Source organism: Notolepis coatsorum (genome assembly GCF_963971535.1).
Source record: "Notolepis coatsorum genome assembly, chromosome: 7".
NCBI lineage: Eukaryota > Metazoa > Chordata > Actinopteri > Aulopiformes > Paralepididae > Notolepis > Notolepis coatsorum.
In genome coordinates, this window is record NC_140171.1 from 9,259,769 (window position 1) to 9,272,246 (window position 12,478).

Below are 12,478 nucleotides of genomic sequence, written 5' to 3' on the forward strand. Positions count from 1 at the left end.
TGTGTATGTGTGTGAGTGAGAGCATGCGTGTGTGCCTGTATGTGTGTGTGTGTGTGGAGGATGGCCTCCTCTGTTTCCATCCCAGTGGTTGGTGGTGTGTTTGCTGTCAGGCGGTGGGACTTCAAGGCCCTGCGTTTAACGAGGCCTTCCTCATATTACCGCTTTCCCCTCCATTCACTTTTTATTAGTGGCTTTCTTCATAATGGATGAGGGCATGGGGGGGGGGGGGGGGGGGGGTGCAACAGAGCTGTTTACTATTTCAGCAGGGCTGCTGTCACTGTTGCTTTTTGCAAATGGCTTTTCCTTTTGCCCCTCAAGACACATGAATGCATAATGTTTTACGGCGTCGGTTTTCGATTTATATTGTTTTCATTCGCATTACGGAAACATCTAACCCTTGAACCGAGAAGCGATTCCACTCTTGCCGTGATATTGATAATGAATGGCCGCGGTCGGGTGTCTGGACTTTGGATGTCTGTGAACACAACGGAATCGTACGTTCGCGATTGGAACGTGATTTCCACGAGGCCTCTAGGCTAATGGTCGTGCCACGATTAGCCGTAGCATTATTCAAGTTCAATTTAAACTCTCTGGTTCTCAGCTGTATGTGTGTCGCTATGCTTTGCTCGCTTCGTATCGCAGCCGGGCAAATGAACATAGACTGAAATTAACCTAAGATGCCGTGTCTTACTCGGAAGCATTTTATATAGACCTAAAACATAAATTCCTGACTACTTATTTGTCAAACACTTATCCCGAAGTTATTGAAATGAAATGGTGTGACAAAATGTCAATGGAGAGTCTGGCGTTTACTTGGGGATGACATCTTGATTAGAACTTAAAAAATTCATTATTTTCACTCCAAGTCACATTTGATTAATCATGGCCGCGCCCAGTAAACAGATTCATGACTCCTAGAGGGAGAAACCTGTTGATTCTGGCGACCCTGTGACCTTTCCTCTAGTGCCACCACCATACAGGTTTATAGCCTGGGTCTGTTGAGACTGGCAATATCTGCAAGTCTTATTTCTGTCATCTACCCAGTGAAATGTTACATAAGAAAGTAACAGTGGGCAGATTGTTTGGCGTGGGGAGAGGTCTGCTGAGTGTATTCTTATAGCTTTTAATGTAGTAATATTCCCCCTTTCAGCTTTATTTCAAAGCTATTGGCCTAAGCAACTGTACCAAATGTGGATGGTGCATTGGGCTAGAAGAATTATATTATATCTTCTTCTCCTTTTATTTATACAGGCTTGTCCCATTGAGATCAAGATCTCTTTTTCACGAGAGACATGTTAACAGTAGACAATAGACATATATACAAACACATTGGACAGACAAGTACAGTTTAGACATGGCTTAGCAAACAAGTCAAACAACAAACAAACAAACAAACATGTAGGGAAACCAAAGGAATCAATTACAATCGACTCTGAAAAAGTCAGTGTTCAAAACGTTAAAATCTTCCAAACGGAATGAAATTCTACAATTTCAAGGTTTTCTGTAATTCATACAATTTGTACAGAGTAGCATAGTAATTAAAACCAGTTTTATCAAGTTTTTACATGTGGTGCATCTGAAGCCAAGTCATCTTGTGGCCTGGGCCTAACAAAAATAATGGTTGGTTTCAGGTTGCCGACCGACCCTGCCGATTTAGGTGCGACCCAATATATTTTATGAGTTTAAAAAAATAATTATATATTAAAAAAAAAAATAATCATTTTTTTTTTTTTTTTTTTTTTTAGAATAAAGTTTCATAGAAATCTTAGTCAAACATTTAGTATTATGGATATTAAACATGCTGGCAGAGTACATGCATCCATGTTGTTGTGAACATTTTAACCCTTTCACTGCCACACGACAGCCGGTTAACCCTTTCACTGTGACAATACAGAAGGTTAGCCCTTTACTATCACACAACCGACGGCGATGCTCCATCATTAGCATCATTAGCTCCGCATCCGCGGAGCTAATGATGCTAATGATGGAGCATCGCCGTCGGTTGTGTGATAGTAAAGGGCTAACCTTCTGTCGTGTGGCAGTGAAAGGGTTAATTAAATAAAGAAATTCCCTATCCATAGTCGCCGTGGGAAAGAATAAAAAAAATAAAAATAAAATAAATTCCCTACCTACCCATGGCCAAACTGACAACCAACCTGAAACCAACTATTATTTTTGTTAGGCCCTAGTACCATGTGTGCTGTTGTATTAATGTGTGCAGAGATAATAGGGGAGTTTCATAAGAAGAACCTTAGATGACTAAAAATACAATGCATATCCCTTCTTAGATAAAGAAGGCCATCCCACCTTTTCAAATAAAACTCAATAGTGAGTCAGATATTTATCTCCAGTGATAAAATGCAGTGCACAATAATGTGCAGCATCGATGGGTTTTAAGGTGGAGGGAGAGGCATGCATGTACAGAATGTCACTATAATAATAATAATAAAATAATGATGGATTGAATTTATATAGCGCCTTTCACATACCCATGGCGCTTTACAATAAAAGGGGGGAGGGAAGAGGATAACGTGACCTAAACTAAGAAACAAAATACAAAACGGAACAGAACAAAACGGAACAAAACAAAATGGAACAAAACAGAATGAATGCGATACTCGGAGACATCAGAGACCATAGGCCTGGGTGACGAGATACTGTAAGTCTTCAGCAGGCTTTGGACAACAGAATCTGCATTGCGGATGTCCATGGGGAGGGAGTATTATAATCAAATACAGACATAATTGTTGATTGTACTACACAATGGTATTCAGTAGAAAAGCGGTATTTGTTTCTATACAAGGATCCAATTTTTACTTTCAACTTTTTAGACCAGCGTTCCACATGGGTGTAAAAGGAGTCTATTTTCCAAAAAAAAATCCCTAAATAGTCCCTAAAGATTCTGTGATTTCAACTTGAGAACCTTGAATATGAATACTAATATTAGTACCACACACACACACACACACACACACACACACACACACACACACACACACACACTCACACTCACACACACACACACACACACACACACACACACACACACACACACACACACACACACACACACACACGCCTTGAAAATAACATCACTTTTTAAAATCTGAATTTAACATAAGCTTGTGATTAATGAGCGATATATGAAAGGCATCAAAATCAGCCGTAAGAGTGGAGCCAGTAGCATAAAGCGCATATTTAACATTTTACATCATGTTATTTTCTTTTCAGAATTGAATCATGTGCATGGCAGCTTTATAGTGTACCGTTAAGTAATTACCTGGACATTACCCCATACAAAACAATGTATTATATTTTGTGTTATTTGTTTGAAATGTAGTAGCTTTGCATTTCTCAGCTGTTGGCCCAAATAATTGCACCAAATGTGGATGATGAATTTGTGGATAGAATTATGCTGTATATTATATCCCATATTGTTATGGCTTTTCCCCTGTGACAAGTTATTATGCTGTGTGCTAGATTAAAGAAAAATCAATCTGTTTCCAAAACTGTCACGGAACCTATTTGCAAACACTGGTGCACTTTATTCTGATATTATTAATACATTTTAAAGGGAGCTGCAGCATCCTGGAGTAGAGCCATGAAACCATTAGTTCCAAATGGATGCAAAAGCTAATCTGAACTCAATGGTCCTAAGTCGCCTTCTCAGTGCTTTTTAGTGCATCTATAGAAAGCTGTTGACACAACAATGCAAACAGATGTCTGGGTGCGCTCGTCCTAAATAGACCCATTGTGTTTGTGACTTCGTGAAATTCATACATTTTCTTGTTGTTTATCTCTTCCAGGTCTACATCCACCAAGGACCTCGGAGTGACTTCGCTGAGCTCCAGGCAGAGAGGACCCCCCCCCCCCTACCTATTCTAGTTGATCAGTTCTTCGATGGAATATGGATCTGATGAATCTAAGACCCTCGGGGTGTACAACTGGAGGTGTTACTGGACTCGTGCGATTCAGTGTCACAAGGTGCCTTCTCACGGGACATGAGCAGCCCTAGCCTCGCACCAGACGACGACATCATCCCAGATCTTCTTAGTGGAGGAGCCAGAGAATCACCACCAGACGACCTCAGTTATTTTTTGATGCAGTCGGAGAATCCACTTGACAAGAGGCTCCAAGGCCTTCAGAACATGGGACCACCACCTACTTCCAACATCCAGGGAACACCGGCCATGCCCAAGATGGGTGTCCGGGCGAGGGTCACCGAATGGCCTCAGCGCGGCAAGGATGGCTGGGAAGCCCAGCCTCCCCCGAGGTACGACAGTCTGCTGCCGAGCTTCCAGGGTGGACCTCCCAACAACCAAGGCACTGACGCGATGTTCAAGAACAGCGAGGAGCTTCTGGAACGGGAGGAGTTCCCGGAGACCAAATACCCACTCTGCGATCTCCTCAGCCACTCTCAAGGAGGCTTCGCCCGGATCAAGAGGAGCAACAGCGAGGTCACGATCAGTGACATCGGCGCCGAGGACATGGACCACACGACTATCAACCCCAACACGGGGGCGACTCTGCGACGCGAGTACGGCAGCACCTCTTCTCTGGATCGCCAGGGTTTGTCCGGCGAGAGCTTCGTGGCGACGCCGAGGGGGGGCCACCACCGCGGCGCCGACCCGGCGGAACAGCCCACCGCGCCGCCCCAGAACTTCCCGGAGCTCCTGCGCTTCAACACCTCCGTCTCGCCGAGTCTCCAGACGGCGGCGCAGATCGCGCGCGGCGACATCGTCTGCATACCGAGCTACGCGGACTACGTGGACAGCTCCGTCTTCTACAGCCGCGAGAGGGAGCGCTCCTTCGTCCAGAAGGTGAAGTCGGAGAAGGCGGAGACGTCCATCTTCCGCCGGCTGAGGAGCCTGAAGAGCGACGGCGACGGCGTGGACCACCAGGAGGACGGCGGGAGGTACGGCCGGGCGCTGAGTTTCCACAAGTGCTTCTCGCACCACGACGTCCAGAGCGTCCTGTTCAACATCAGCGAGGCCGTGGCGAACCGCGCCAACCTCGGCCGCAGGAAGAACACCACCACGGGCGCCTCGGCGGCCTCGCAGTGCCAGGCCTCGGGGGACAACAACGGCATGCCCGTCATGCCCATGTTCGAGTGTCCCGCGTCGGGCAGCTACGAGGACCTCGGACACAAACTGAACACGGAGGCCGACGAGGGCGACGGCAAGAGCAACAACTTGGTGCTCAGCTGCCCTTTCTTTCGCAACGAGGTCGGGGGCGAAGGGGAGAGGAGGCTGCCCTCGTCCAGGGGGGCCGCCTACGGTAACGGAGGCGAAGGCTACTCCCTTGACTCTACGGCGCCCCCCGGCACTCATTGCACCAACGCAGGGGTGTCCGTGCTGGAGGTGTCGAGGGAGAGCCAGGCGTTCCCTCGGGATATGATGAATCGCTACATCATTGAGCACGTCGACCAAGGAGCTTACTACTACCACAAGAACTTTTACAATAAAGGTAAGAGACGCAACCATACGCGGCGGCTAGGTGGTGTAGTGGGCAAGGCACTCGCCACCAACGCTGGAGACGCTGGGTTCGAGCCCAGCTCTCTGCGTTTCTACCGGCTTGGCTGGTCGCTCACACTAACACAATTGGCAGTGTTAGGGGTCGGAAAACTGGTGGGTGGGTCCGGGTCGTTGTAAACAGCGACTCCTACAGTTCGGTCGGGGCGCCTGCTCAGCGAGGGAAGGATCTGGAGGGAGGTAGTGTGACCTTCCACACGTTACACTCTCCCAGTGAGAGTCTGCGCTGCCAGGCTGGCTGCCGGCTGGCTGCACAATTGCACATGTGTCCGAGGATAGCATGTGACAGTCTCCAGCCTCCCGGACCAACAGTAGGAGGGGTGCGCAACGACCAGGAAGGGGGTTGGGAATTGGCATAACGACTAACAGTGGGATGGGAGAAAAATCGGAAAAAAGGAGGGGGGAAAGATAAAAAAAAGAAAAAAAAAAAAAAAACACGTGGCAGCACAGTGGCGCAGTGGGCAAGGTGCTCGCCACTAACGCAGGAGATGCTGGGTTCGAGCCCAGCTCTCGGCGTTGCTTCCGGCTTGGCTGGTCGTTCATACTAATACAATTGGCAGTATTAGGGGGTGGGAAAGCCGGTGGGTGGGGATCGTACGTTGTGGACAGCGACTCCTACAGGTCGGTTGGTGCGCCTGTACAGCAGAATCAGGAAGCAACGGGGGCGGCGTGTCCCTCCCACATGTTACTCCTCGCCACTGAGAGATCGCGCTGTACAGGTGAAAAGATGCGACGGCTGCCTCCTCATGTACCGGAGGGGACACGTGATGCAAGGCTTCGTCCACATTGCAGCCGACCAGTGGGAGGCATGGTCTAGCAACGTTCGAGACAGGGGAGGGTAGAATTGGATAATACCCAATCAATAATAAAACCCAATCAAGCACTTGCTTTTAATTTGGACAACTTATACCAAATAGTAACTGACCTACATACCTGTCCCTGGCGTGTCTATTCGAAGCCCAAACAACTCTTGCTTCCGCGTTCGAGTTTTGCGCTCTGATTGGCCACTGACTTACGCTATTACGCCCCCCCTTATCTACGCCAGTTATCTACGCCAGTTCTGCACGCCCAACTCTACTAACAGCCTGCATTATCCAATTCATATCAATCGAAATAACGTATTGTTTTCATCTCTCTATATTAACGTGATTCCATCAACACAACATAAATGTTCAAAACACGACAAGACAGTTTGCATCACTTCCCACGGTTCTCGGCACTTATTCTACCGGTAGTGCGGTAGTTGTTGCCACGGTCGGTATTGGGTCTTTGGGTGAATACTTCATTGGCGGGGAAGAAGAACACTGATAGCGGGGGTGTGGACCGTCCCGCGAGCCGCAGACCACCATCCCCGCGAGCCCCAGACCACCGCCCCGCGAGCCCCAGAGGCTCCCCAGAGTCTGGGGCTCGCGGGACGGTGGTCTGGGGCTCGCGGGGCGGTGGTCTGGGGCTCGCGGGACGGTCCACACCCCCGCTATCCTTGGCACATTCCTACAAAATGCACATAACTGTCCCTGGCACATTCCTACAAAATGCACATAACTGTCCCTGGCACATTACAACAAAGTGCACATAACTGTCCCTGGCACATTACAACAAAGTGCACATAACTGTCCCTGGCACATTACTACAAAGTGCACATAACTGTCCCTGGCAACATTACAACAAAGTACACAGTGGATTCCCTTCAGTTGCCTGTTCCAGTGGCTCGTTAGTGGTCGTAAGGTACAGAAGCAGACAGTATGACATCGCTATAATGACATCATTTCTGGAACAGCTGATTGGCTGCTACCGCTGGGTAGAGAAGGAATAGAATTCCAAACATGTCAGGTTGAATTGAAGTCAACAGTGCTTAGGACATTTCTATCGGAATACAAACCTTAATTTGATAATAAATCAATTATGCTCATTTACTCATCAACATGGGGGGCATTCCAGTGGCTTTTATTGATTTACCGCATGTTTTGTAAGCAAAACTAATTATGTTTTCTTGTAACCTAAGAGAGAAAGCGTGACACAGATGAGTCTACAATTGTCGGTGTTATTAATTTAGTCGGGTGTGTGAGTGAAACTGCTCATGCAAGACTGGGTGGAAAGAAAGGACAGTCATGTGAATGACATCTTACTTGAGGACATTTATAATCCATACATTTCTGCTCTAATTTCTGCAGCTATATGCGCCACGCTAGTCATATGACCCTGATCTCCAGGCACATTTTATAGCGCTGCTCAAATGTCCCTTATATATGTCGGAGTGACATCGAATGAGATGGGGGAAAAAACACCTGACTTTTCTTAGTCGTGCTTCAATCACCGCCACAAATGCACAATTACGCACACGTTTACCTCTCTTTTAAAGGATTAAAAGATGTATTTTTTTGTTTAAATAGTTTGTCTAAAAGTGTTAAATAGCTCTACACACCGACAGCCATCACTGATATGTTTGGTCAGTAACATGGTCAGCCACTCTAACCCCAACCCTAGATATTTGTACTTATTTCATGAAGCCACATTTATTTTTCTTGCCAAGCCACATTATTTTACTTGTTTCAAGGATGCTTTTGCTTATAACTAAGTTGAGAGTAAATAGTTTGAATATGGACACACCAGCAGTGATGTCATTGGGGGACATTGAATCCTTGTGTTGTGTTAATAATTACAGCTCAGTGAAATAAGGTAGCAGTCCCTATAAGTCAAAGTATTGCTATTGTTCATCTACATCATTTCATGGAGCTGTAAGCCTGTAACTAAACACATTGTCTCTGAAGTCCCTCTTGACCGCTGGGTGGTCAGTGTTGGTCTAGCAGCTCACTAGCCCCTTTCGTGACTGTGATGCACCGAGTGAATCCACAGTCACTTGCTCCTCAATAGGAAACCAACCTAGATTTACCCTGAAGGACTGGTTCTAACCGAACCGTTCGTTATACAAGAATCACAGAGACATTTCAAATGTACTCACAGTTGCACGAGGGTTTCGGACAGAGATACGGGATGGTTTGAAGCTCGGCGTTGCTAATAAACATTTTAAATATTTTTTATAAACTGGTCAACACTGCATTATTTCCGGCGTTGGGTGCATGATGCGCATGCGCTGTGATCACAACCAGGCAGCCAACGCCGGAAATAATGCCGTTTTGAGCAGTCTATACAAATTATTTAAAATGTTTATTAGCAACGTCGAGCTTTCAAACCATCCCGCATCTCTGTCCGAAACCCTCGTGCAACTGTGAGCACCTTTGAAATGTCTCTGTGATTCTTGTATAACGAACGGTTCGGTTAGAACCAGTCCTTCAGGGTAAATCTAGGTTGGTTTCCTATTGAGGAGCAAGTGACTGTGGATTCACTCGGTGCAGCACAGTCACGAAAGGGTCTAGCAGCTCACCAGAGCAGCCCAAGCAGAGCAGCCCAAGCAGCACGTGGCTTTCATCACCTGTGGCTGCTGATCGATCCACTGAAACGCGTAGCCTTGTCCCTCCATCCCTCCATCCCTCCGTCCTCCTCCATTCTGACACTAATGGCCACGACAAAGAGGAATGCACAGAGCTGATGTGAAATCCAATATCGTGATGTCAACCCACAACGGGACATGATTGACTGCTATTGGCTGCTTATTGGCACTTCTCCATTGACCAGCGCTGTGTGCGGCGCGCGGTACATGACGGCAAGCCTACCCGTCCTGCGGTGTGCCGTGTTGCTCGTACGTACGCCTCCCCATTACACCACAGACCCGTGGGGCGGGGATGGTATAGCGGACGTCCGCTGCTCTGAGATCGGCTCGCTGGCATTGGGGTTCACAAGTTCACAACATGGATTTTGATTGATTGACTGATTGATTCCTCTTTTTATTTTTACGTCATGCACACAAAGTGCCCAGACCATATATAACCATATACGACACCATACGACATTTGAATACAGTTGCACGTGTTCAAATATTTCATTACATGGAAATGCCTGAGCAAACCTCCTATTGTAGTTGATATACAATACACATACAAAAAATCCATCCCTTGGTTACATCAATATTGTGCTGAGGTTATGCAATGCTCTGTGCTGGCCAGCCTGGCATCCAGGAATGCAGAGAATCCTAACCAGGAGAGATCTCTTAATTTGCTTTAAAAGTAACGTTACTTCACCTACGATATACAACACTGCTTCATACAGTCTTGTTGTAACTGAGATTAGCTGAAAAAAGTCATCGCTTTCGTGCAAAGATCACTAGATTGACCACCAACCTCAACACGAGTTTCAAAGCATTTCCTTGGTGATGATAAGTTACTAGATGAGAGCGCTAAAATAGCCAATAGCGATCTTTAAATACTTAACCTACAAATGTGAACCTGACAGCCCAATATCGATGTGACTAATGAGATGTGCTAAAAAAAAAAAAAGGGTAATCGTTTCCGTGCATAGATCACTAGATTGATAAATGTCTTAATACGGGTCTCACTAAACAGTTCCTGGTTGATAACAAGATAACAAGAACGTGGCACAACGTATGGGCATGATCGTACCGACTCCAGAGCAGTACTGTGGCTAAAAGCAGCACGGGTAGACACGGGTAGACACGGGTACTCGGGTAGACACGGGTAGACACGGGTAGACACGGGTAGACTAGACACAGGCAGTGGAAACACCATCACAGATTCCACCAGCGGGGGAAAAACCCCATATGTCACTTAACTGGAAGAGTGACACTTTTTTGGCACCGCTCGAATGTTAATTTGGAACAGTCGTTTTATTCTTGTCAAAGTCCTTGGCCCATGCCATGCAGCGTTTCGATTGTCTACAGTTAACCTAATTCTGTACACTTATGATTGATAACTCAACTTTTGCCACAAACTCTTGACAGTCTTTGACATTTTGGACATTCTTGGCCCACACTGGGTAGCTGTCTCTGGCATATAATGGGGGATTTTGTTCATGACCAATTTTACCTGTCTAGAATTTCTATTCAGTTAATGCGTGACTCATTATTTCTTGACGGAATTAAGTGTGTGCATGGCAGGTATGTGTGTGTGTGCGTCTGTGTGTGTTCCGACTGTAATGCAGAACCAATTATGTTTTCTTTCACTCCACAGTATAACCTAAACGTACTAAATGTGGTGAGAGACCCACCCACTACTAATAGGCTAAGCAAGTTTATTACAGTTCAATGACTTAATATAACAATCAAGGGCAAAATCTTCGACCGCAAGAGTTTTGTTGTTTGCAGCTGTTCCTCGGTACAAGGTCCTTTTCTCTCTCTTGTCCCTGAGGCCAGCGTGTTCTCTCGTGTTACCTGATTTGGTACAGGCCATGGCCTTTAGCCCACGGGGGGGAAAAGTATCCGTTCACAGTCACACATAAATGTATTACTTCCTTTTCTAGGAGGACTTGGCTCCGTGCTATCGCCGAGGATTGTTTATATTATTCAAAACGCATTTCTCCAACCTCTTGAGAATCCACTCTCTAGAGTTAATACGGTCGAGCAAAACCCCAGGAATAGTCATGGAAGTTATTTTCCAGGAAGGGTTATTGGAAAGGTTGTCATCCAGCTAATAAACCCATCCAGCTAATAAACCCTCCCTCCCTCCCTCCCTCCCTCCCTCCCTCCCTCCCTCCCTCCCTCCCTCCCTCCCTCCCTCCCTCCCTCCCTCCCTCCCTCCCTCCCTCCCTCCCTCCCTCAGAACACCAGAACTACTTTGGCACGGATGAGAATCTGGGCCCTGTGTCGGTGAGCATCCGCAGGGAGAAGCTGGAGGAAGGAAAAGACGGGACGCAGTATAACTACCGGGTCGTCTTCAGGACCAGCGAGGTGAGAAGAACACGCATCCTGCTCATTAATCAGCCACACACACGGTGGCTGCTGGGTTCATAGGTTCGTCGAGGGCCGTCCTCCTGATTACCAGCTTCAGTAGTAATTGTCAGTGAAAGATCAAAGCTTGGAATCGGAAAAACACAGGCACGTACGTACGGGACCCCGCGCTCGTTCCACATGGGTTCTGGTCGCTAGGGCTGCGCGATTAATCGATTTTTAATCGAAATCGCGATTTGGAATGATGCAATTATCAAATCGCCAGGCCTGCAATTAAAAATATATATATATATATATATATATATTTGTTTTACATTATTTAACCAGGAAGTCCCATTGAGATACAAGATCGGTTTGGGAGAGGGAGGTAAGGGGTTTTAGATTGTGTGTTGTGAAGTTTAGACTTCAGAGAGGGAGAGTAAAGTACAGAAAAAAAAGGTACCGTTGGATATCGGTATCGATTCCCAGGTAAAAAGAAACATTTTCAGGCTCGGTGTCCCGAAAAGACCCACCGCGTAGAGGCCAGATGCAAGCCGCATTTTACAATAAACCTCTGTGGGGCTGCTTATTTTTTTTTAAATTATAATCGCAAATTTAATCGCAATCGCAATATCTGTGAGAAAAATCGCAATTCGATTATTTCCCAAAATCGTGCAGCCCTACTGGTCGCACCTCGTAAACCTCAGACATCTCCCCTTTTTCCCCCTACAAGCTCACCACTCTTCGAGGCGCCATCTTGGAGGACGCCGTCCCGTCCACCGCCAAGCACGGCACGGCCCGGGGTCTGCCGCTGAAGGAGGTGCTGGAGTACGTGGTGCCGGAGCTCAACATCCAGTGTCTCCGCCTGGCCAACAGCTCGCCCAAGGTGCCCGAGCAGCTCCTCAAGCTGGACCAGCAAGGGGTGAGTAAGAGAGGCCCAATCCTGCGACATGTAGCGACGGTAATAGAAGAGGTATAGAGATTCATATTGATCGTGCGGTAATAGAAGAGGTATAGAGATTCATATTGATCGTGCGGTAATAGAAGAGGTATAGAGATTCATATTGATCGTGCAGTAATAGAAGAGGTTAGAGGTTAGATTCCAGGCTAAAACAAGGTGTGCGTATCGGAGCATTTCCCCCCAGTGCTAAAATCCAATACCAAGAGCCAT

The 12,478-nt window shown here is 46.8% G+C and overlaps 1 protein-coding gene across 1 annotated transcript in view; it reads left to right on the forward strand.

Moving 5' to 3' along the window:
* LOC311232509 (signal-induced proliferation-associated 1-like protein 2) overlaps window positions 1-12,478 on the forward strand; it is a 166,881-nt gene that overhangs the window by 66,427 nt on the left and 87,976 nt on the right. The window contains 3 exon segments of the mRNA XM_084319332.1: window positions 3,807-5,466; window positions 11,201-11,328; window positions 12,041-12,229. Of these exon segments, the coding sequence (XP_084175458.1) occupies window positions 4,002-5,466; window positions 11,201-11,328; window positions 12,041-12,229 (1,782 nt within the window). The 5' untranslated portion in view covers window positions 3,807-4,001.